The sequence below is a fragment of the Pungitius pungitius genome, chromosome 2, assembly GCF_949316345.1.
Source record: "Pungitius pungitius chromosome 2, fPunPun2.1, whole genome shotgun sequence".
Classification (NCBI taxonomy): Eukaryota; Metazoa; Chordata; class Actinopteri; order Perciformes; family Gasterosteidae; genus Pungitius; species Pungitius pungitius.
The window spans coordinates 23,633,016-23,659,602 of NC_084901.1; the positions used below are offsets into that span (position 1 = coordinate 23,633,016).

General features: G+C 44.2%; 1 protein-coding gene across 3 annotated transcripts in view; it reads left to right on the top strand.

The window, feature by feature from the left end:
• The window catches only part of LOC119210317 (amyloid beta precursor protein binding family B member 2), a 28,781-nt gene extending 2,256 nt beyond the window's left edge, over window positions 1–26,525 (top strand). For 2 of the 3 annotated variants that reach the window (XM_037460177.2, XM_062560690.1), the window contains exons 3-15: window positions 694–2,027; window positions 2,519–2,727; window positions 2,884–3,027; window positions 3,729–3,814; window positions 3,927–3,987; window positions 5,350–5,496; window positions 5,957–6,084; window positions 19,662–19,776; window positions 21,687–21,762; window positions 23,980–24,060; window positions 24,149–24,264; window positions 24,402–24,584; window positions 25,063–26,525. In XM_037460177.2, coding sequence (XP_037316074.2) covers window positions 725–2,027; window positions 2,519–2,727; window positions 2,884–3,027; window positions 3,729–3,814; window positions 3,927–3,987; window positions 5,350–5,496; window positions 5,957–6,084; window positions 19,662–19,776; window positions 21,687–21,762; window positions 23,980–24,060; window positions 24,149–24,264; window positions 24,402–24,584; window positions 25,063–25,239 — 2,826 coding nt within the window. In that variant the 5' untranslated portion in view covers window positions 694–724 and the 3' untranslated portion in view covers window positions 25,240–26,525. The remainder of the gene's footprint in view (window positions 1–693; window positions 2,028–2,518; window positions 2,728–2,883; window positions 3,028–3,728; window positions 3,815–3,926; window positions 3,988–5,349; window positions 5,497–5,956; window positions 6,085–19,661; window positions 19,777–21,686; window positions 21,763–23,979; window positions 24,061–24,148; window positions 24,265–24,401; window positions 24,585–25,062) is intronic. The other variant, XM_062560691.1, reaches the window with a different exon arrangement.
• The last annotated feature ends 62 nt before the right edge of the window (window positions 26,526–26,587 follow it).

The following is a 26,587-nucleotide window of genomic DNA, read 5'->3' on the forward strand; positions in this document are numbered from 1 at the left end:
TCCCGGATGAATCGATGGTCTGACTCACTCCCAACATCATGCAAATGCCATCCAGCTTCACTTGATGTGTCTTTGATGCAGTGTTTTTGAAACGCTTCAACAGTGACACCTTAAGTAAAAAGCGGTGCAAGGCTGGAAAATAATCAGCACCATAGTATGAATAAAGGCTGAGCTGCGGCCTGAGAACAAAGGGGAAGATGTTTCCATCTGCTCCTGGTTTCCAAGAACACAAAAAGCAAATGAGTGACACCGCACTGCACATCTCAACTCGATGGTGTAAAAAAAAAAAGATGTGTTCAATTATTTGTAGCATTACAGTTCAGTACAAGTTATACGCTGAGAGGCAGGAGAACAAAGCTTTTAAAAATATACTAACGCAGTGACAGAGCATCGCCCAGCCCTCGAGATGGGAAGGCATACAAAGAGCTTGAAACATTAGGAAAAGAGTGTTTTTCTCACTCACAAAATGAGGAACACTTCCTTCTCAGTCCTCATAATTAAATGAAATATACACTAAAAATCCAGCTTAAAGGATCCTCATGAAATATGTCATGTGTACTGTGACGTGTTTGGGTGTATACAAACTTTACATTTGATACTTTTATGATTCATGTTTACATATCTCATATCAAATAGCACACACGGTTATACACTGTAACATTTCTTCTGACAGCGTGTCTCCTCTCTCATCAGCTCTATCCCGCCAGTGTATTTCCCTTCAGCCATGATGTCCGTACAAACTCCTCCTCTTTCCCGCTCTGGCTCCTCCCCATCTAACGTGGGTCTGGCCAATCGCAGTGCCACCTCTGCCACTCCTCCCACCTCGCTTTGCCTTCGATCTTCACACAACCAGTTGCTCGGGCGAGACGTCATCAAAGAGTCCATGGAAACCGGAGGTTCGGCCACTTTGCCAAAGAGCCGTCAGAGGTATGCGATGACCAGCGTGCGGAGCGCTATGGGGATAAGTGACAACTTTGCTGTGTCCTCCAAAAACCAACCTGCGACTAGAGGGAGGGGTCTACCGACCAAGTCCTCCTCCAGCTCCGCCCTCTACTCATCCTCGTCTTCCTCCTCGCTGTTTAACACAACCAACCCCAAACTGGCCAAGAACGGCGCCAACATGCAGCGACGAGCTGAGAGCCAGCAGCAGGAGCTGAGCCGGGCCAATACGGAGGGCAAAATTCACAATGACAATAATCCCACTTCTGACTGGCTCGAATTAGGAAAAGACAACTCGCAGCTGCCCCCCTTCCGCAGAAGGACCAAGAGCTTCTTCGAGCATCCAGGGAAGGGCTGGGATTTGGACCTGAGTTTGGGAAACAAAGAGGAGGAAGGGGAGGAGGTGGAGGAGGAGGAGAAGAAGCAGCAGCCATCTCCAGAGAAAGAGCAGGCCAGCCCTGCCAAGGAGAGGGAGAGCCAAAAGGAGGAGAAGCCCATCAGCAAGCGGACCTGCCCGGATGAGAAGGAAGAGGTGCAGCCGGTGGTGGAGAAAGAGGAGGAAGAGAAGGAAGAAGAGGAGAAGGAAGAGGAGGAAGTTGACCCCCCGCCTACACTAAGACAGCCCCTGCTACCAGTGGTGTTGGAAGCTCCCCTGTCCCCCACTTCTTCCTCTTCCACCAACAGCCCGGAGTGGGTCCCGGACAACCACACCCAACTCCAGAACCGTCCTCCGGCCCAGATCCGAGAGGAGCTCTGTGCCCAGGTCCAGTCTAGTCCACGCAGTCCGGCAAAACCCCCCCGCAGCTCCCAGCCCCGGGTTATCAAGGTGGAGCTGCACCCCAACAACGAGAACCAGTTCCTGCAACAGTTCCCGCCTTCTTCTCCTAAACCGGCCCGGACTGCTGAAAGGTCCACCCCCACCAGGACCCGGGCACCCGCTACCCTGCCGGATGCCGGGCATGAGACTGGGCTCCCTAGGGTGGGCTTAAGGATGGATCTGACTCCTGAAACTCCATCAGAGGAGGAAGACTCCAGCTGGACCACGCTGTCCCAGGAGACACCGTCTCCTCAGACTCCAAGAGAGACAGGTTTGATATGTGTGTTTGTTTGTCTTTCAATCAGATTTTTATTTTACTAATGCCCCTACCGCGCGGCCCTATACCTTTTAGGTATAGGTAATGCAAATATAATATTTGTATAAGAGGATTTACAAGGATGCATGACAGCAAGTAGCAAATAGTCAATAGTTTGAGATCATGACGCGATGGAGTGAGATGTTAGAAGGTAGAGGGAAAAAAAGAAAACTAGCAGAGGAAGGAAAGGAGAGATGCTGTTGCTCAACGGGTCCAACTATAGGGGGTGGGCCCAAGTTGCTATGACAACAGAAACTAGAGTAGAGACAGGCAGATCATCACTGAAATGTAGCCTGTCCATCCCTGTGTGTGTGTGTGTGTGAACGGCCTTTTGGGATACGTCATGATTGTGTGTTTTTTTTAGAGCGAGTGCACATACTGTATGTTGATGTTTGTTTGACGTACTCATACGCGATATGTGTTTGTGTATCTCTGTCATCCATCAGCAGATGTATGGGGCGAGGGGAACCTGCCCCCAGGCTGGAGGGAGATCTCCGATTCATCAGAGATCTATTTCTGGCACATCCCCACTGGCACCACCCAGTACCACCGACCTGTTGCCTCGGGCGACGAACACACCTCCCCCAGCAACGGGCCGGACTCCGAGCAGGACACACTGCAGGAAACACGAGTCTCTCTGAACCCTCCAAACGAGGTGAGCACTTTTAGCGTGCAACAGTGCATATCCGGGATCGTCTTTTACGTGAATATTATACTTAATCCCCAGAGAGATTACACAATATTTTACAATGCTAAATGTGTGGATAAATGTATACGTTTCTCTCGGGCTGCTTCTCTCCGTCGCACACAGCGCCCCAGCAGTTTGATATCCGACAGCTCGGTGGAGCCGGTCCCCTCGCCCTCTGGCTCCTCCCCCTCCCCCGCCTCGTCCGCCGGCTTAGATGATGTCACCTTTTCTTTTGCGGATCTCAAAACCATCACCTGCACAGCCAACGTGAGTCACAGAGTTGTATTTATTTGGGTATTCCCTTGTTGGAATTTTGTAACTATCTGTAAAAGTTAAAATGTATTTTTTTTATAATGAATTGATCAATTTTGGCCTGAACTGGAATGTGAAATTTCAAGCCAACAGCTGCCTCTAGGTTGTCCAATCTCATTTAAAAACATAAAGAGTCGTAGGGTTTCATATGGCGACATATTGTCATCCTTCTATACTGTGAATGGCAGATATGGTGTCTGTACATAGCTTGTGCATCTTTTTTTAAACTCTAATTTTAGTTATACTCAGCAGTTAGATTGAAATGAGCACACGTTAAATTAACCCTCCAGGCCTCATCTGAGGTGGACATTGAACCACATGGACATTTCTCATCATTACATTACATGTCATTTAGCTGACGCTTTTATCGAAAGCGACTTACAATAAGTACATTTCAACCGTAGAGATACAAACTCAGAAGAACAAGAAAGTGGAATAAGTGCTATAAGTACAATTTAAGTGCTACAATTTGTAAGTGTTTTTAGCTAAGTTATAGTCTGAAGAGGTGTGTCTTTAGTTTGTGTCTCTGCGCTCCTGATGTCATCAGAGAGCTCGTTCCACCATTTAGGAGCAAGGACGATAATAAGAGTATTAAAATAGTATAGAATGAGTATTGACATCTTGAGATCTCTGACTGTGTGTGGGCTTTGCTTCAGGAGCCGAAGGACTATCCAGTCTATCCAGATCCCAGTCTAAAGGCGTTTGAAGGTGCTACCCTCCGATATGCCTCACTTAAGCTCAGGTAATATACATTAACATACTCTACAGCTTAGACCTACGTGTCATTTCCAGATTAATGTATTACTTTAGTAAATACACTCAGGCTGTTGGTTATGTCTTATGTTTTCCTGCAGCGCTTCAGCCCAGCTAGAGACAGTGGACCTCAACAATTCCTTCTCCAACCCAGAGGCAATGGTACGCTCAAAACAACAACATATTACAACAGAGTCAACACTGGGGTTTGAAATAACAACGTTAGAATAATCCATTACTCGTGTCTAGTCAGCATTACAGTATTTATTGAAGAAGGTGTTCCCCCTTTCGTATTTATTCATTTGTTTTGCACATGTGTGCAGTGACTGTGTTGGACTAAATCACAATTACAAAGGCCAAAAACACTCTCTGGAGGCAGGGTTCAAATATGATACTTCATTCAAACTCTGACAGTACTTGGAAACAGTATCATACATATAAATAAACCTGGTGGCTTTACAATTTAAAGAGCACATATTCCTCGGTCATGAAGTCACTCTGACTTTATTTTTTTGACCAAATGGCAACCTTTCAGCAAAGCCTCCATGTGTTGAAGAAGGGAAGGCACCAGACTTGGTGATGTAATAGCCTGCTGACTGACATCCTGTCCTCGCTTTGTCTTTGTAGCAGTGCCACCTAGTGGTGACTTTGTGAACTGAACGGTGGGGGACTGGTTTCTTTAACATTATTTCAAAGGTCCTATTTAATTCGCCAACATTAAAAGTTGAATCTTGCACACTCACCTTTGCGCGGAAATACGAAATTTAACGAACCCAAATATTATATTCTATTCTATCTAAAAAGAGCCATTTACTCTTTCTTGTTTTGTCAGGATTTCTTTAAAAAAATAATAAATCGACAGAAAAGGAGACATCAATTCAAATCAAAGTAAAATAAAATCTAAGAGATATTCAGATATCTCAGTGGAACCCAGAGACACAGGGGGAGCAGTGGAAGAAAGAAGACGTGCGTGTAGCTGTGTGTGTTTGTGTGTAGTTGTGTCTGCATACTGTACTCTACCTTTGTAAGAAATCTTAATCTTCCAGAGGAACTTCATTGCACATGGGTGTTGGTTCTTACACTGAGGGTGCAATGTAACTTTGACCTGGACCTTATTTTTGTTTTCAACATCCGCGTGTTTCTGTTATGGTGACCTTTCCAAATGAATCCCATATATCTTGCAAAGTGTTTGCTGTAAAGTAGGGCAGGGCACAAACAAACCAACAGATTGGCCAAACCTTTCTGGAAGATGATAATGAAGATGAAATGGTTTTCAGTGACATGTGGCTTTAGCTTTTAACTGTATTACTCGCCCTAATTTAACACACCATTTCTCCTGAGAAAAAAGTTTGTCATCTATTATTTATGTTCATCATCTATTCCAAAGTGCTTTGGATTAGCACCTAAATCGTGGCTTTTTACAACCTGATCTAATTGTCCTACCAATGAGATTTTCAACGTCGCTCAGTTATGAAATCTCTGAATCTTCCAAATGTGTGTGTGTGTGTGTTGTGATTCTTCCAGTCATTCCCTGTGCGATCTCTGGGGTGGGTGGAGATGGCGGAGCAGGACCTGTGTGAGGGGAGGAGCAGCTTGGCCGTCCACCACTGCATCAGACAGCTGTCCTACTGCAGGAGGGACATACGCGACTCCGCCGGCGTCTGGGGAGAGGTCAGTGTGTGAGCCGCAGAGAGGTCACATGCAGCGTGAGCTCTACAGGGGCCTGTGTCCTCACTGCATGAGGGTGACGTGCCGCACCGTGCATGTGCAGCTTCAAGACTTTCAACCGAAGCCAATTTTGCCTTCTCATTTAAATCATTGATGTGTCAGGAGAATGTTTAGTGGAAAATTAAAATAAGTAAGAAGAACTTTTTTGTAGGTTCTCAACCTTTCCACATATGTCAATTAAAAGGTTTTTTGCTCTTGACGGTAAGCAACCTCAAGGATTTGAAAGTAAAATGTGCCCTTTGTATAATTTAAAAGGCCCGAAGAGAAAAGCAAGGATTACAGAAACAAATATTTATATATCTTGATATATCTTTTTTTACCAAATTGCCTTGTTCATTAATTGATCTTGCAACCCCTCGGTGGAAATCCCAGTGATAGTTTACCTCCTCTGCTGTTCCTACAGGGTAAAGGGATGCTCCTTGTGCTCCAAGACCGCACGCTGACTCTGGTTGACCCGGACGATGGGAGCCTGCTCCACTCTCAGCCAATCAGCAGCATCCGTGTGTGGGGCGTCGGCCGAGACCACGACAGGTGGGTTGGATGTCTTTGTCCGTTTTCACTGCGTGAATTTGCTGACGTTCTTGATCGGTTGATCCTGCTGTTTTTCACCCTTCCTGGTGACTCATATCTTCTGTTGAACAGAACGCACAAAAGCCCCTAAATTGTGTACATGCATTAGTGTTAATGCATGAAACGCTTTAAAGAAATGCATGTGTGGTGCATTCCTGCTGATCCAGGAGTTTTAACTAATCATCAGTGAAATCCACCTCATTATTATTTAATGAAAATTTGCACAAACTGCATTCAAAACTCCATAATTATGCTCATGGCTCCAAGGCTCCGTTTTCAGGCCGACCCTCAGTCATTTAGCGATGAACCAGGGCTTTAGCCTTTCACTGTCGAGCTGACAGTGTGCTGAGGCTTGTATAGCTGCTAATGGGAAGGGGGGACAAGAGGCGCCCACATTGATATGGGCCCCTGAGGATTTGCACAAGCCCACGGACCAATCACCTCAAACGTCTGTACACAGCTGGAACGATTAGTGCTGCTCTGATATGCATGGAGGTAATATGTATGAGACACACAGGCCTATTTGCATATGTAGATATAGCCATATGAGCTTAACATACAAAGCATCTTGACACCAGTGTACACATCTTGGGGAAATCTTTTCTCAATATTAAGGCTGAACCACCAAGAGGCAAGAGACTTGTGACGGATTCACTTTCGATGTGTGTCTTAAAATGACCATGCAAATGAGAGGTGATGGAGGTTTGCGGTCTAAAGTGGATGACTGGTTTGAAAATGAATTTTCTTTCTGCTTCTGTTTAAGGCTTGATCTCATTTCACGCTCCCGTATTTGCAGAATCTTATTACCTTATTTCTCTCGGCCAGCTTCTCTCGCTCTACTCAGCTCTCATGTCTTCCTTCTTGTCTTTTTAAGTGCCTCCATCGTCTCTCTCACACTCAAGATGACGCACCCTCCTCCTCTTCTCTTCCCCCAAAACCGACCCTACATCAGAGTGTGTGTGTGTGTGTGTGTGAGACACATAACGAGGGGTAAAGATAAAGAGAGAGGGTCCTTCCATCCACTTCTGTCTCAGAGGATTAAGAAACTTTGAGTGTCTGCCTCTCAGCGGTAATGGATAAAGCGTGTAGCGGAGGGAAGATGGACGGGTCGGACCAGGCTACAGCTCTCCCTCTTATCCTTCTTTCTCACTTCATCGGTTTCTCTCATTCTCACAGCATTACAGCCTCCTCTCTCTTCTCGCTCTCCTGCCGCCAGCACTTAAAAACCTGCAGCCTGCGCTCCTCTGTTTGGGTTCAGGCTCATTTTTAATGTAGAAAAATCCCCCCTGGCTGGTGTCACATTGTGAGAACACAATGCATTTTCTTTATATGCAGTAAACAGTTTCAGAGTGTGTAGGTAATCGCGCGCGTGTGTGTGTGGGGTGTGGGGGGGGGGGGGGGGGGGGAGGAGGGGGTGTGGAGGTTGGAATTGTTTTTTTCTGCCACTAGAGTGCACTATACTCAAAGTGTGGGCTTCCACTGAAGCTGATATACTGTAGTACAACTGGGGACACACAGTTGTGTCGACACCATTGGTGTGTGGAGCTGTTTTTCATGGTTTGGGGCAGACCCAACATTTTAACAAAGCAATAATGTTTTCAACAACAGTGTGTTAAAATTTGAGTTTGGTATTTGTGTATTTTAACACATCATGTGTGCAAAAGTCAGCTCCAAAAATAAATGTTTTTGTCCATAAAGAAAGTTAACAACAGAATGCATGAGTTTAACTAGTATCTATGTATCTATCTGTTTAACATATTGATAGAGGTTTAACAATCAAATTATATTAACTAAATACACATACGCTATATATATATAAGTATATATGAGTATATGCTCATTTCCATTTTCTGTGTGTGTTTTATCAAATGAGAAAATGAGCTTTTGGTGTGGTGGGCGGGGCTTCTAACTAAGTTCTGGGTTGTAAAAACTCTCAAAAGAGCATCAACCTCATCCAACACCTTTGGGGATTTCACCATAAACCTTTAACACCCATGAATGAGAGTACATTTTCCAATTTATCTGTCCGCAGCATATTAATGCATAGAGCGAGATAATGTGTGAGACACACAATCACATACGGATGTGTAGTCTGGTTGTCCACACACTCCCTCTATAGTGCATGTCTTAGAAACACCAAATAAACGGCTGACTAACATTCCTGATTGCAGGCATGTAGGATAACTCAAAGCTTCCTTTGCTCTCTCCATCCGTCTTTCTCAACGCATCAGTCTGAGGAACGTGCTGTGTCTCGCCCTGAATGCTCTCTCTCTCTCTCTCTCTCTCTCTCTCTCTCCCTCTCCCCCCTTCAGCTCAATTCAATATGAATGAGTCCCCCTCTCTCTTAAGCGGGGCGAGAGCTGCGGGACAAGGGGGAAGGAAGGAGGGTGGACGAGGTACTGGATGAAGTCATGAGGCTATATTTGGAGAACTGAGCGAGTCCGGCTCTGTGCAGTGTGTGTGTGTGTGTGTGTGTGTACACACGTTAGAATGCGTGAGTGTGTGACGGCACATGGGCTTTAACTGATGAAGTCATAGGTCTATATCTGGAGCACTCTGTGTGTGTAAGTGGGATGGGGAATGAGCGGGTGTGTCTGTGTTGCCCCCCTCTCCTTCATCCCCTTTTTCTGTCTGTAATGCTCTTGCGCTATTTCCACTCTTTGTCTCCAGCGCTCTTTCTGCCTCCCTATTGTGCCATTGGCTGCGCTTTGCCTCGACTTCTTTCTGCCTCTCTTTGTTTGTTCCTGTCGTTGCACTTTAACGGGGTGTCTCCTCTATGTTTACGCTTCGGTGAGACGAGGGAGGGACAAAATAGCAGCAACCAGAGAGGAGGAGAAGACATTGTAGACCGATAGGGAGAGAGAGAGAGATCAGGATTAAAAAGTGTCTGTGCTTTGGAGAGAGAGTGGGGTGCAAACGGAGGGATGGAGAGGCAGTGAGGGAGGGAGGGAGGGAGAAGGAGACAGTGCATGCTTCCCTGCTTGCACCGAGCAGGACACGGGGGGACTTTGCAGGAGGTTTGTCAGACCGGGCGAGTCAAGCGAAGGAAGCCGACAGAGGAGGAAGATTGGAAGAGAAAAGGTGTAGCCAAGGGGAGAGGAGGAGGCGGAGGAGGAGGAGGAGTACAGGGAGAAGCAAGGGGATGGTAAGGGAAGTGGGGAAAGAGAAGAGGAAAAGGAGCCCCAGAGTATTAAAGAGGACGTAGAAGAGCAGGAGAGAGACAGACTTTACCCCCACAGCCGCAGCAATGTCACCGTGGTTTTGGAGCTAACGAGGCGAGGAAGTAGTCGTCTGTAACGGGGCGAGCATGTCAGCTTGTGTGAGTACCCCCATCTCTTATTCATCCTCTCCTCTAGTTCTCCCAGTCCATCATCCAGCCATCCATTCACTCACGAGCCTTCCCTTTATTTTGTTCACTAATTTTACTTTTCAACCTCCCGCTGTGTGTTAGACTTCAAGCTGTGTACTTTGTCTCTCTCTCTCTCTCTCTCTCCCCCTCTCTCTCTTCCTGGCTGGCTGTCAGGTGTAAAGGGGTGAAGGCTCTCACAGCAGCAGGTTCTGCAGCTGGAGTCACTGAGACATGAGCAAGACGTTCAGGGAGTGAGTCAGGGAAGTAAAAAGAACAAAGAAATTAAGAGAGAGAGAGAGGGATGAAGTGAGCAAAGTGGTGTGAGAAAGACTCAGAGGATTAAAGAGTGGGGATGAGCTGCAGGGATTTTTGTGCGTGTTGCAGCTTTTTGGAGCTGTTTGATACTGCCCTTGGTTTATGTCTGTGCGTGTTCTGCAGAGCCAAAATACAACTTTTTTTTACATATACATCTGGCTCTGCTTTCTGAATGTGTGTGTGTGTGTGTTTGTCCATAAATGCCTTCACTGTATCAATATGTGGACTTCCCCACCTCTCTCTCTCTCCTTGAGTGTGAAAGAGGAGGATGAGAGATGAGGAGTGAAAGAAAAAGGCAAAAAAGCCAAGAGTTAAATGATTTACGACATGAGGGGGGCAGGTCCGGCTTGTTTTCTTGTCCTTGGCGTGTGACACTTATTAGGAGTGAGACTTTGGTGTTTGAAAGCGGAGGGCGTGTGCCTCTGAGATGTACGCCTTCAATAGCCCCCCCTCAAAGCTCTATGATGTGTGTTTCCTGCTATTAGAGCCAACCATTGTCACCTTTCTTCACTAATGGCTCATTAGCAGATATGCCAGCTAGCACTCAAACACACACACACACACACACACACACACTCACTCACAAACACATAATGACACAAACACACACAGAGTCCACGATTCATTCATATTCATTAGTGGGCATCAGTGCTTGCTTATTCCCCTCAGCTCTCATTTATTTCCCCCCGCAGCTGACCTTCTGTGGACAGCTGTGGCATGCAGAAAAGGAGCGAGAGTAGTATATACCAGATGGAGGTGGAAAGGAGTAAAGGGAAGAGGAGAGGAGAAAACAGGAGTGAAGAGGACAAGGGAAGAGGAGATGAGAGACGCAAGCCCTCAGTATCATGAATATTTCAATGGTGAAAACACCCATTTATGTCATTGAAGAGAGTTGTGCACGTTTGTGTTGTGGCAGGCCCTCCTCCAATCATGATGCCCCGGTTGTACCGCAGCTTATTTGCTAATGTCAAGGCCCATGTGACCCTAATTAACATGCAAGGTCCCCTCTGACGTCCCCCCCGGGACGGGGTCCAAACACCTAGGACCACTCGATAGACGCCAGAGTGATTGATGGCCCTTCCATCCCAAGCGCTGCTTCGATTTGAGCCCCGCACAGACCTCTGTCGTTTCCTGCAAGTCATCGCTCCTCCACATCAGCTCCCTCCAACCACCCACAGTCCATCACTCCCACTTCTCCACACACATCCCCACCCCTCTCGTCAGGATGTGTCCACCCAGCCTCACAGAAACCCGCCTTCTCTGAAGGGTCATTACGGATAGAGCTGTGTCCCCCCGCTCACTCTCCAGCCCAGACTCACATATCAGAGACACACACACACACACACACACACACACACACAGATGGAAAAGACCCAGGAACAAAAATACTGTATTATTGAAATATTGAAAACCTACCTTATTTCTTACATTAGCTCCCTCACCGTCCCGCGCTCACTTTTCCATTAGCATTGTTAGGCACACCTGCTCTAATCCCAGTGTCCCTGACGGATTACTCCTCCTCCTCCTCCTCCTATAGATCCCCTCCTTTGCCCCACCAGCCAATAAATCTCCTCCGGATAAAACGTAGCTGCTCCCGGCCGTGGCGTCGGTGTCTGCCTGAAGCCCGTCCATCTATTCAGACTTTACAATCGGCAACAGGCGGTTTGATGGAATACTCAACGTGTTCGGAAGGGTTTGATTTGTAGGGCAGCAGAACAAATGTATGACATAGTGAATTAATCCCCCCCCCTTAGATGTTTCATAATCAATACCTGACTTTATTCAAAAGATTGACTCATTATGACAATGGATTTAGAAGAATCCATAACATAAAAATCTTCATGCAGCTCAACTAGTCCCAACCATTTGTTTACAGATTGGTTGAAATCAGATTTGCTCAAAACCACTTGATTCTAAAAAGTTTGATCATATGATGGAGAACCCAAATCTGATGTATGTAAAATACAAGCTATCCTAGATACCCATAGGTGAGAATGATGATTTTTTTCTTAATTAATTATTTTTGTTAAATATTATTATTTAAAATAATAATAATACAAATATTTATTATTTAAATCTGACAGTCCAAACGCCGGAAGGATCAATTTAATATTTAATAAGACTAAGAAAACTAGCTGGATCAAAGGGATGTATTATTTCTGGTAAAAATATAAATCAAGCCGATTTCCCTTTGTGAATTGTGTGAACTGACCCTTTTAAAAGTTTTCTTGGATCTACTTTAAATAGAACGAGAGAGAGAGAAACAGCTAGTTAGTGTTCACTGGTGCTGTGATGATTTATGGCCCATGCAGCTAATCAGGTTACATGCATACAGTGTATGGATCCAGCTGTGAGTCAAGCTCGGCAAAACTCAACACCAAATCCCTGCTTATCTCTACTCACACACACACACACACACACACACACACACATTAGTAAGATCATGCATGGGGACGTCATACTGAAGTGACATCTCACTGAAGCTCTGTCTCAGTCGAGAATATCGGCAGTTGTGAACACACACATGCTCTCTCTCTCTCCCTCTCTCTCTTTTTCTCTCTCTCACACACTCACACACACAATCCAGAGCAGTGTGATGTATAAATGATCAAGAGAGGAGAGAACAGCAGGACATCATCTTCCTCCCTTTCCCGCCCACCCAGAATCTCTCTTCCTCCTTCTCATCCTTCTTCTCAACTATCTCGTTCTCTCTCTCTCTCTCTCTCTCTCTCTCTCTCTCTCTCTCACTCTCTCTCTGTCTCCCCCGTCTTACCATCTCGCCCCCCCCACCTATCTCTGCTCTTAAATATGTAATGATCAACGACGAGTGTTGACATGTGGATGATGTGTGTGTGTGTGTGTCTCCTCATGCTTGGAATTGGGTCACAAAGCTGCCTGAACATAAACTGGAGTGTCTCTCCCTTTTTAGCCAAGACACCATTTTCACCATCAGCTTTGTAAATCTTTACGTTTTCTAGGAAACGATGTTGAGGCGCTGAGGCCGACCACATCGCTTTTGCTGTAAACAACGTCAACAGTCTGCTCAAATCACTGGAGCAGCGCCGGGGGCTGTGTACGCCGCTTAATACACCATAAACAACAGTTTTATTTTCACTTCCACTTGATTTTGGCCTAGTTCTTTTTTTTGCCTTTGGGCAATATGGGTGATGGTGAGGTGAGATGAGGTCACTTCTCCTTCTTATTCCCTGCACCCTCCTGGTCCTGGTGCTCATTTTCCTGCGGCTCTTTGTTGGTGCTGTAAACAAGTTTACGGTGCGGAGAGGTAATTACGCACAGACATTCTACATCAGGCTTAATGGCCGCAGGCCATGACTAATTCACCAGGTCGCAGAGAGGTTTTCTCTGCTCAGTTTGTCCCAAAGACTTTAAGTACTCCAGCGCATCTGTGGGTTTACTGGTGCTGCTTTGAGTCAGATCCAAATGAACTCAGAGATCCTGCAGACACTTTCTGTCGTTGTGACGTGTCTCGCCATTAAAGGAATAGTTTTTGGGGAAAGGTGGTTGTGGAAGTTTCTTGCCGAGAGTTGAGGTGAAAGGAGAAGTTTGGTATCGCTCGGAGGAGGAAGCTGCCCGGAGGCGCCTACCTTGGCTAAGAATAAAAACTTAAAAACAGTCAGACTGTGCTCATGTTATAAAACACCCCCACTGACACCTGGTGATCTCATTTATTGAATCCTTACAAACAATGCTGAGGCCCGTCAGTGAAGTCACTCCATCTATTCTTTTGTTCACTATTCATCAGAGAGCTTTTGACGTTTCGGTGGTGTTTGACCCTGTTTCCCGTCTCTATGCTAACCTAACCCAATTGCTTTTGGCTCCAGCTACATGCTTAACACACCAAACCACAAAAAGCAGACAATGTATATTTCCCAAATACTGATAATTATATCATATTGGTCCGGCTCTATTTGGTGTCTTGGATATCTAAGGATGCCAATAACACACTTGTTAATACCAGTTAGTGGACAATAAAATGACATCAATATTGCAGAACTGTAAAATCAAACCAATATCAATCAGCAGCTCTGTAGAGTCAGATTAATGGCTCTGTTTACTTTGCATCTCTTCGCCCTGGTTTTATCTTTTATATTTTACAACCCTACATTCCATTACAATCAAGTACAATTAACAATTAGCTACATACACAGTTTACTGCAAACACAATTATCAGCACTCAGGGGTCCAATTGACCGTCTTCTCACAGCAGTGTAGCGTGATGTTTATTTGGTTGGATGAAAATTAAGAACTTTCCAGCAGAATAAATGTAGTAAAAAGGTTTGCCAACGGAAGTTGAATTAATCAAAATATGAATGCATTCGAAGGCCGTGGTGGCAGAACTGTTCCATCCCTTTGTACTACTTAAAGGGGGAGCTTTAGGGTGGATTTATCTTTTCCTTTCAATTCTTTGGAATATTAATAAGCTGCCATCTTTGTGTTCATATTGTCTTTTTACAGATAATTGTATTCAGGAAATTGTAGACTACTTTGTTTTACAACTTATTTTTTCAGGCCGTATCAGGTTTTTAAATAATTACAAAGTTATTACATCTTTATTATGGGTATGCAATTTTTCGGAGCAGAGGCTATAAATGAGGCTAGAGCTTAAAGGGTTACGTAAGCTTATTCAAAAAAGAATATTGTTAAATTGTAAAAATAGTTTTTTTTTAAAGAGAATAATCAAAGTGAAACAGCTGCTAAACTCAAATACACCTGTGAGGTGTTTTTGTTTTATTCTCTTTACAGTTGGATGAAAGGGCTTTTCCTCTAAATCTCTACTCCAGCGTTGCATCTCACTGTGACGCTGGATGTGAACCACAGCAGCTTTGGACGGAACCCAAAGTCACAGCACTGTTAGCGATCGTACGGTTAACAGTTCAGTTGTAATCAATAAGTAGAGCCTACACCCCCCCCCCCCCCCCCACACTAACTTCACCTCAGACATTTCTAATTAGCTTGTGGCTGTTCTATTAGCATATGTAAGAGCCATTAGCACAGCTGCCTGCACTTCCCAGACACTCTGTAATATGTTTGATAATGCAAGTCTGTGTGAAGTATGCGTGTTGCCACGACGCCCTGCGTGTTTGTGTGTGTGCGTGTGTCAGATGGTTTGCAGTCTCTTTGCAGAGCGATACTGCAAGCTACAGAGCAGAAGAAAGTACGGCAGAGCGGGCCGGGGGAATACTCACATTGGTGCTGTTTCCACGGCCTTAAAAGGCTTCTTTTACTTCAGAAGTAGCGAACGTTTTAATTTTACTACGTCACTTCAGCACCTGAGGATGCATAGCAATGTCCTTGTGTGGAACTTTTGTCAAATCTGGTCATCGGTGAAAAGAGTCAAAATCAATAAACGGCACATTCAAAAACGGTTTTGTTCATGACAAAAACATTAAGGAGAAAAAAACAACATCAACATCAACAACCATCAACACCAAGCAGTTGTTGCTTTTGCACGTCCATTCCTGGACCCATTTGGTAGTGTTTTTATGGATAATAAAAGAAAACGATGTGTTATCATGTGGAATTTACCATGAAGGTCCCAAAAGTTTTAGCCAAGCTCGCCCATATTTTACACAATGTACCTTAATAAATCAAACAAGAAAAAACAAGAACCCCAATGTCAAAGAAAAATAAAAAAACGAGTTTAATAAAATCAGTGTTAACGGCAATGGCAATATGAATAGTTCTTTATTTGCCATCAGACAGTGTAGAGATGAATGCATGCACTTTTATGTCAGTCCCTAACTCCAGCTAGACGCCACAGCTCATTGCTCATCTCAATCGTGAGTGGAAAAATCTGGGGTTGGTTGCAGCTCTCTCACATTTACACCTACAATCAATAGTCTTATTTCATGCAGAAAACCATTATAATTGATGAAAACACATACATTTCACAATTGGCCCTGGAATCAGGGCTTCACAGCATTTTGCATTATAGATTTTTATAACATTTGTCCTCAGCATTTGTCTGCAGGAACAATAAAATTCCTTTCACGCTATTTAATTAATCGTAAAATAATTTTAGGTATAGGGGATCCAAATATACCACTGAAATGAGGAAATGCATCAGGCATTTATTACAACAAAATGAAACAATGTTTCTCTTCTTCCAGGCTGTGTCTTACCTTCAGGTGTACACACCGCAAACGTTGCTACTACTCACCGTGATGTTTGTACTACTGAGCGCTGGCTGATGTCAGAACGGGAGACACCGCCTCTGTGCGACTTTGCTCAAACCCAGTTCGTCTGCAGCCGTGACCTCATTTAATCTGTGGGTTGAACGCATCATCTCCATGCTCCAGCCTGGCTCACTGCCACCGGGATCAAAGACAGATCGCTAGTACTTCATACAGCTCTGGAAGAATGTGGAGCACAGAGGGGGAGAGAAAATGCCTGAGTGGTGGGAGTGTTGCTTTAACTCATCTCTCTGCTTTCATACCTTTCATGTCTTACCTCTTTTTACCTATTTTTTTTGCTCTCGGTCTATTCCAATCCAGCCCCCGGTGAGCCTCACCCTCCGTTGCTCTGTGCTTCACTTCATCCTCTTCATTTTGGCTTTCTGGCCTGCTGCCTTTAACGCTCCGCTCTCATCATTTCATCTCTCTGTCTTACCCTCGCACATTCCTCCCAAAAGCTCGCCCTACATCTTTGAGGTCTACCTGTCAATCATCTTCTGCTTTTCATTGACTGGCGGCCTTTTCCTCTGTGGCATCATGTGTCACCTTTCTCCATTAACTGAGGTCAGGGAGAACTGCTCCTCAACACCAAAGTAAGCCGAGGTGTCTGACGCTGGTCTGGATGGAGACTTATGACAGATTGCTTTGAGCCGACGTGTGGTGTGGGCAGGCCACTGAGGTCATGTTCAAATCCTGTTACATTCTACGATAAATATGACGTATGGGTTTCTGACGGCTGATTCAAATGCTTTTTTCTTTTTTTTAGAAAAAGAATTTTTAAAAATGAGAAAAAAAGCTCCTTATCTTTATTTATACTGAGTTTAGTTCTCAAGGTTGAGTTACGATGCTGTGGTCTCTTTTCATCATTATCCATTCAGGATCTTTCTGTCTTAAAAGTCTATACCTGTTTTGTGTGATTAGCTCTATTAACATTTTAAATGTGTGTCCAGTCAGATGGATTTAACTTTTTCAATGCATTTCATTGCTTTCCATCACCAAGCTGAAATAACTGTATTCCACAAGAGTAAAGTGAGGTAAGGTACATTTCCAGATGTGGCTGGCTTAGCCTTCTGCTGTGAAGAGCATTCCAATACTTTGAGTCAGCCTGACACTCGTTTTTTTTTTAACGGATATAAGGAAAGGGGCACATTGTGGAGAGCAGACTTTTCACCATTCAGGATTTCAACACTGAAATCCAATTCCACCAAAGTGACTGACAGAGAAGAAGGCATTTCTGAATGATGTGAAGCTGGATGAAGTACAATGTGAATGGACTCAGAACGAAAAAAAACCTGAGTGAGAAAGATGTATTTTAATACGTGCGGACACACAAAGACGAACACACACACACACCCACACACACACACACACACACACACACACACGCACACACGCAGGCGGCTTCTTACTGAGTGGATCATCAAAGAATCAAAGGCAGTCAATGTTTGAATTAACCCTCTGTTCTTTATTCAGCGCGTGCCTCCCTCCCAGTGTTGCTGATAATTCACACTGTTGATATGAAGCGTTGTGCGTCGCGTCTTTGTTCTTTTGGGGGTTTCTCCTGTCGCAGAGAGAAGGAATAGTAAGAATACGAGCTGAGGAGAGGAACATTACAGAGTGAAGGCAAAGGGGAGGATGAGAGAGCGATTGAGAGGAGGGCAAGGTGGAGGGAACGAGGGAGTAGGGGGAGGGAAAGCTGCAGTACCCACAAGGTCTGTGTGTGTGTGTGTGTGTGTGTGGGTGTGTGCTATGTTGGCATGCCAAACCGAAAAGGTGTGCTGTGTCATAATGAAGGGGAACGCTTTAAATCTCTGAAATGAAACAAACCAGAGCTCCCACTACACACACACACACACACACACACACACGTCCAGCATAAAACCCACGTTCCACGGGGAGACTGTAATTGAGGTGAAACAGCATTGTGATTGTTTCTGACACTGTATGTCCTGCGTATTAATATTTCTCCTGTTTTTATTCCCCTTGTTTTTGCTATTCCAACTTCTGCTCCCTTTTCATCTCTCTGGCATAACCTCCATGTTTCCTGTCTCTCCATTACACCTCCCAATTCCTTCCTTCTTTACTTATTATTATTTCCTTCACCACCCTCCTTTCTTTGTCGTTGCCTTGTGCTTGCCGGGACCCAGAGAAAGGTAACTGCTCATTGTGGTGTTTTCAACTCTGATCATGTCAAATGTGATCATCAAATATGAGGCTTTGCGGCTGCTCTTGAAGGTCCAAATCACTGGTGTTAAACCATCAGTTAGCCATGGGTTATTTCCTATTGAGCCTCTACAGAGGCTCAAGAAGTCCTAAATGAACCGTTTGTAACATGAGGGCCAAGGCAACTCCTCCTGCATTGGTGACCCACTGTTGAAATGTGTCTTAATGAACAAACACACACACACACACACACACACACAACAATGCGCTTTCCTTCCTCTTGCAGACACAGGTCATTATTGTGAGCACACAATTAAGCTGAAGAGACAATTCGCATAATGGACTCATAAACACAAGGACCCCACTGTGATGGATGCCATGTTTCTGTTTCCATCCATGGCTATTTTAGTGTGTGTGTGTGTGTGTGTGTGTGTGTCTGTGTGTGTGTGTGCATGAAGTTGCTCAGCCGAACGTGGCCACGCTGCCACCCAGTTGGCTGTCCTGCATGTCCCCCCCTCAGCTTCTGATTATTCAATCATTCAAACATAGCTTGTTGCACCTGTTAATTCAATCTTTCATCTTGCGTGTTTGTGTGTGTGTGTTTGTGTGTGTTTGTGTATATTCCTCCCATCCCCCTTCCTGCAGAGAATCCCTTTCCCCTTGGAGCTTCCTCTCTCTGTCTCAGCCTCGTACTCTCATTTTTCATCCATGCGGCTCCACTGTGTAGCGCGTCGCACATAGTTCTGCAGATGTTGGGAGACACATCAGCTTCCTGTGTAACTGCATGCCTGTGTGTGTGTGTTTGTGTGTATGTCTGTATCCTCGTTGTCCAGCAAAGGGCAAACACAGTTCTCAGTTGAGGAATAAATACAGAGAAACCTGTTGTTTACTAAGCAACGACAGCATAAAACATGTCTTTTTTTAAACATGACTATTGTTAAAGCAGCCGAGCTACGGCAACACCAGCACAGCTAATGGTAGCCTGTAAAATGAAAAAAAATAACCAAACAACATTTTCACCTGAAACGAGGGCACTAATTAGATCAGTGCTCCAACAAAAAGAAAAATACAATACACCATGATGCAAAATGGGGTAATGATAATTATGTGTTTTAATTCCTTTGATTCCTTGCAACTGCTGGGTCTACATTGCATTGTTGTCCAACTCTAACAATTCTATCAGTTTCCAGATAGAAAACATATCAGAGGAAGGAGGTTTTGTAATGTTTACAATGAGTCCCCTCCTGACAAAACTGAATAGACAACTTATGTAAAACCTGCTCCAATAGAACCTGGGAGGAATTTTAAATGAACAATCATATATTAAGATATTGGATTTTTTCAAAATGATGATTCAACGTCCAAGAAGGAATGTTAAATAAAAACTGGCAATCGTAACCGAACACATTGACCCTAATTACTCAGAAGATATGTTTAATCCTAAACGCAGTAGTGTTAATGTTGTTGGGTCAATCTGCTGCAGGCGTCCACCAACTTGTCTTCTGTCCGCGTTTCAGGGACTTTGCCTACGTGGCGAGAGACAAGAACACGCGAGTGCTGAAGTGCCACGTGTTCCGATGTGATACTCCCGCCGCAGCCATCGCGACAAGTCTCCACGAAATCTGCTCTAAGGTGGGTGTCGTGACCACCGCCCGCTCTGCATGGAGGTGCTGTTCTCAAACATGGCATCGAGCTTCAATCAGGTCGACAATGGAAGGGAGTCAAAATGCTCTTTTAAGCCGGTGTAGTTATCCAGAGGTATTCGTTGAGGTTGTCACTTACTCCTCCTGTTTAAAAAAAACAAAAACAATAATCATCCCAGCTTTAACACAACAAACATTTGGCATTGTGCTCTTGGACGGTGGACGCAGGAAACAGTCTCTGCAGATTGGCATTAGTTGGATGTTCCAGAAACCGACTCATTTGATTTCCTGCACGAAGCCCAATTTCCTCTGTAATACAAACAACTCAACACCTCTGAAAGGACAGCCTGTCCGTGCCTCCCGCCCCGCATGTACACCGCTCACTTTACTGGCCACAATAACACCACAAAAGGAAAGCAAAGCAAACTTAAGGGTGAGGAAAAAGCTTTGTGAGTATACAGAGAATACAGAATTCATTTGGGCCTGTTGTGGATCAGCTTGATGTATTCATTAGCACAGTGATTCTCAACTGGTCTGGCTCCGGGACCCACCCATCACCCCTTAATGACAAGCCGCGACCCAGATCGATCTGTCAACGGGGGGGGTGTGCTAGCGTTGTCGACGACAGGGGGGCGGGGTGTGGTGCTAGCGGTGTTGACGGGGGTGCTTTCGCGTTCTAATTGCCGCGCTGACTTTTTTTTTAATTTTCCCATAAAAAGGCCCGCAACCCACCAGTTGAGAAACACTGCATTAGCAGATCTGCAGGCCCAGTTTCTCCTAATGGGCTCAATCAGTTTTTTAAGACAAGGTCACTTGGGAGCTGTGGATTCATTCATTTGTTCTCTAAAATACGTTTAAGTTTGTGAAAGAGAAGCTGAAACGTTAGATACTGTATCGATATATCTTGAGCCAACATCTAGAGGAGGATTTAGATTGACATTAATCCTACAGCTTATTTCTATATTCATCAGAGAGCACCAAAGTGCATTTGCGTGATACTTTGGTTTGATTCGGCCCACAAAGCCTTGTGAACACATGCAAAGAGAAACCATTCTTTCCTCAGAACAGCAGTGACCTTGTAAAAGAAGAATCCACCTGAAGAGACAGATCTGTTCCCTTAGAGGCTATTGACCCATTTAAAAGGGAATGTTTTTCTTCCCATTTATTTGATCTTATCTCCTGCCCTGAACAGAGGGAAGACAGCGAAGTAGCTCTTTATTGTGACTCTACACACAACCTATTTTGAACACCGTGGTAGTTTTCTCTTCACTGCAGAGAAACTTGGTGACCTGAGTCCTGCAGCTGTTCAGCGCGCTGAACGGGTTTGCTCCGTGTGTGTGTGTGTGTGTGTGTGTGTGTGGTAGAGTGTGTACTGTATATGCCCATGTGTCTTCTTCTTGCATGTTCCCCTGTGAGCAGAAGTGCAGACTCACCATTGGCTTTGATTCATGACACCTACAATTAATCAAGTATCTGTAGCGGGAATCGTGCAGCAGCTCACGCAGACTATTCGACACCTTTAAAAAAGTGTGTGCACTGCAGCAGAGGAAAAAATGAAAAGAGAGAACGAACAATTTTGGCTAGGACGTTGAATTTAGATATTCCATTTGAAAGGGACGCTGGTAATAATTAGGATTTTTCATCACCAAATCTATGAAAGTACAGAGTTTACTTCTGCCGAGTTTGGACTTTTATATTGGCTTATTGACTACACAAATATAGAATATCACAAGCCTTATCTTTTAAATTGTGTGTCACTGTTTGCTGAAAAATATTTTTGATGCTTATTCAATAACAACCAAAGTCTCTTTTTTGGGTTTTTTTCCAATTTCCATTCTGATTGCTTTCCTCTTCTCGCTTTATTTCTCCCACTCTTGTCGTCTCTCCTTTTCTCTCTAGATTATGGCTGAAAGGAAAAGCGCCAAGGCTGCAGCTGGCAGCTCCTCCCAGAACGGCTCCGATGTACCCCTACAAGGTATGCACACACGCACACACACACACATGCGCGCACGAGCCTTGTTCTGTTTTACTTCCCTCGTGAGAGAATTGAATAAGTCAGCCATGTGCTATCTTCCTTTCCGAGGTTTCTTGTCTCACATTACAGAATTCCTCCACATCTATAACCATTTATGGGGTTTCTCTAGAAACGACCTTATCGCCGCAGGAGAGACTGAACATTTGCTGACAAAAAAAAGGTAGCGGCGTTTGGTTCAATTACGCACGGATAATGCTGACTTCAGAACAAACCCTCCCTCCACAGTCACTGGGCGGTATCTTCTCAGCGCTGATTTTATTCACACTTCCCTGGTTGCTGGCTAAGTCCCACCGCTTGTTCTCTTCAGTCCCAAGTTATTGTAAGAAAAAAGGCGCTGCTCCTGTGCTCCATCTTCAGCTGGATTGTGTATCTGCTGAGCTAGGGGGGAACGGAGCTCCGGCATCACAATGTAAAAGAACAGCTCTTCACTTACAGAGAAAAGTCGACCTCATTAAAACCCAATTAGAGTTTCTTTCATGCGAGGCCTGGTGCTCCACGGCGCCCATCCCAACCACAGGATCAAAGAAACGTATCCCTGACATCTTTTCAAGTTATTAGTTGCTTTAACTAGTTGCTTTAACTTTTTTAAGTTAAAAAAAAACAGTAAAAAAAAAGTAACATTTTTACCCAGTAAAAATGGAGTGAGCCATTGAGCTGTAGAAGTCGATTCCCTGCAAAGTAGGTATGGAAAGTGTTTATGTTGCCACCTGGATCGCATCTCTTTGTGCAAAATTGGCTGCACGCCTCCCACATTTGAGGAGATTAGCGCTCAGCGATTTGGGATGTCGGCCATGTCGTCCACATCAGATCTGGGCTGTCTGAGGTTGACTTTTAATAAAAAATGAACATTTGCAAACCCTTTTATTCATGGTTTGTCGGAGGCCTGTTCTCAGAGTGTCGGTGGTTCATACTGCCTGTGTGAGGTGGTAGGGTTTTTACTTCTTCACAGCGTACACTGATGAGGTGAATCCAGGTGAAGCCATTTTCCCTGATTGATTTCCCTCGCTCAGTTCTTAACGATCTCCTGATGAATTACTGATCTCTGTAGTCAATAATGCAGATGAGGATTGTGCAAAATGAGGAAAATATGCATTTCTTTTTCTAGTTGAACTTAACTGACCTGGGTTTAACTTCTCCCCTCGTGAGGTGGTGCAGGTGTAATCCAGAGGGGTCATCCAAACGCCTGCTCTTAAGCTGCTCTGTGAAGTCATTATCTGCCTTTTTTAATATCATTATATCATATTTCAAATGATTTAAACATTTTTCTTAGCTTTCCTCTCACACTTAAACTTAGAAGAAAAGACACATGGGTTTATGAAGTCAGAACATTTGCTAATTTCACATACTGTCGTGAGTAGCTGCAAAGTAGATCTCAATTAATAAGCATTGCATCACATGGTCGGCACATCACACTTCAAATCCAACTTTTCATATTAAAAGTGACATATATAATTACAGGTATAGTTACATTAGAAATGTTAATTTGTTAAGTAAATGCTTTCTTTACCCGTCAAAATAAATGTGTCATTTAGCAATAATAATGACTCAATCATGATTAATTGCATGTCACAATGGGGAGTGCTTTTTCAAATCCATGTTGATTATAGCAATACAGCAAATAGTTAATAATTAATGTAACCGTTGAGGGGGAAGCTCCAGTGGGGTGCCCATTTTGGTATTCTGCAGAATTTCTTATAATTACGTTTCTTAGCACATTGGGGGATTAACAATCAACTGTGCAGTTAAACATTTTTGCACCTTTAGTGCTTGGACAGAAGTCGTCTCAAGCTTACACAGCTAATTGCATGGTGTGTTAATAGGAGCAAAATCCTCATGCAGGTAGTGATCCTCCTCGTCCTCCTCCGTTCTGCCCACAGGCCAGTGTGAGCAGGCACAGCTGGGATTTCATGCAGAAAAATCAAAAATTCTTTGAGCTTGTGTGAAAATATTTTTCATGTCCTAATCATGTGAGCAGCAAAATAAAATATTAAAATATTCACAAGTGGTTGTTTATATCCTAAGACTAAGCCAATTATCACGTGTGGATCTTTGCTTTAGATGTTGTTGCGTGATAAAATTCCCCGCGGGTGGTCTATGCTTGTGCGTTTTAACAAGTGTGTGTGTGTGTGTGTGTGTGGATTTCTTCTCTATTTGCAGAGTTTCCCATGCCAAAGACTGAGTTGGTGCAGAAGTTTCATGTGCTGTACTTGGGTATGACCTCCGTGTCTCGCCCCATAGGTAAATCCAAACTAATGCTGCAAAGCGCACGGCGTAAACGCATCCCGCAGCGTGTCACTGCTCAGGCTCCCCTGTGTTCGCTCCTCAGGTATGGACATCATCAATGGGGCCATAGAAAGTCTGGTGTCCTCCACAGGCAAAGAGGACTGGACTCCTGTCACATTGAGTATCGCTGACACCACTCTGGCCGTCATCAAAGAAAAGGCAAGAGTCCCTTTGCTGTTGTCCGGAGGAGTAACGAGATGACTTCAAGATGTGAATTTGCTCGTAGAACAGAGGGAAAGATCTGATAGAGCGGAGTTTAACGCCAATTTCATTTTCCTCTTGGTCGTGTGCGACAGGAGGAGGAGGAAGAGGTGTTGGTGGAGTGTCGGGTTCGTTTCTTGTCCTTCATGGGCGTGGGACGAGATGTGCACTCGTTTGCCTTCGTTATGGACACTGGGAGCCAGCATTTCCAGTGTCATGCGTTCTGGTGCGACCCCAACGCGGGCAACGTGTCTGAGGCTGTGCAGGCAGCATGCGTGGTAAGCAACCATGATGACGTGATGATGTGCTATTGTTAATATTCGGAAATTAATATTAAAGTGTTTTGTGTCAAACAAAAATGTTGTGACAAGAATATCAAACAATAGCATAAAAAGTGCATAGTATAATAGGTCAAAGAAACTGTAAATAGGCATGTCATACTATAACGTTTATATGATACCTGATATATATGATTTCTTTTAGCATGCTATACTGTAACTTTTGTTGACATATGATACAATTACTTTTGGTTTCTTTGTTCAATGTTCAACTTATTTCACTGCAATTATACATACAACTATGACACTGTTTTATCTAAGCTGAGCTCCCGGTAGTGAGAATGAGAATAGTATCAATATTCCCTTTTAACTTCAGCTAATTTCCTCCATTTATTATTAAACTATTCCTTTCATGAATTAGGTAAAATCTATTTGCTAGTGACAGCAGCTCATATGACCTCGTCCTCCTCTCTCTCAGCTGCGGTACCAGAAGTGTCTGGTGGCACGCCCGCCCTCCCAGCGTGCCGGCTCCTCTTCCTCACCCTCTGCGGACACGGTGACCCGGCGGGTGACCACCAGCGTGAAGCGGGGAGTCCAGTCTCTCATAGACACTCTGAAAACCAAGAAACAGCCGTCTGAACTCCCCCAGCAATGACCGACCACGAGTGACCGCAGCTGGACGCCACTCACGCAGCATCGCTAAGAGCAACACCTAGTCAGTACCAGCCATGGTGACCAACGATGTACATATATGTTAACAAACACCAACGCAGATAATGGGAAGAAGAGCAATTCGACAGTAAGCCTGATGATTTATAAAAAATGAAAAGAAAACTCATGTAATTCATGAGGCGGAATGCAAAATCTGGTAGCGCCGGTTGATCTTTGACCTTAAGAACGCCGCTTTAATCCTGGTGGGAACCACCTGCATTGGCCCTCACTGTGTGTGGATTTCTGGGCTGGATGGATTACTTGATCAAGCACACTACAGACAGAATTCGGGATGACCCAGAAGAAAAAGATATGATTTCCGTTAACAATCTGGTTTATGGAGCCGCTCCATTTTCATTCACTCTCCGTCCCTTTGTGTAGAAACCATCATTGGCACAGTAAGAGCACATTCACTAGATTCCTGACAGAACAAGCGACAGGAGCCTCGCAGGACAGAGAAGGTGTTGACTTGTTGTATTGGGATTTTAGAGGGTGAATAAGAAAAGAGAACCGGACCCGGAGGACAAGACCTGCTAACACGGCCCCTCCCACCAAGTGGCATGCCTTCTGTGTGTGTGTGTAAAACATAACATCTGTGTTCAGGATGAATGAATTTATTATTATGATGAATTGTATGTAAATGATTGTATGTAGGAAGAGAGAATGTCAAGCACAAAACTTGTACAGTAGAAATGAGGGAAAGATGAAGTAAGGACAGATGTGGGCTTAGTTTAGCATGTTTTCTTGGTGAGATACATTTAATGAGTTGATGGGTCCCAGTAAGACAAAGAATGGGTCTCAACATTATCATGGCACAAAAGAAGTCTGGCCTATTTGTGACCCATACCACAGTAAAATGTTAATCTTATTTACAGAATCATAATTCATGATTGTCAGAGTTTTACATTCTGTGTCTTGATGGATGAGTAGATCCACAAAAGAAAGGTAACAGTTTTTAATGTATTTTGAAACTTTTCATTTATTAAGATTTTCTTCTTGCATTGAGTATGTGAAAACTGAGTTTGAAAGCTCAAGAATGTTCCATTACCTATGATTAAACGCTAACATTTCCTCAGGAATCTTTACAAATACAACCACAGTTTATGTGTTGGTAAATACCAATTCCATGGAAGATGATGGTACACAATAGTGTTTGCCCTTCTTAGTAAGCCTGGAAAAGATCTAAGGGTTAACTATTGTTTCTCACACACACTAATATGCACATAGAAGTCTGCCGTCACTGCTATTAAAACCTTTACACTGCTCATGCAGCTCATGTCCGCAACCTGCAC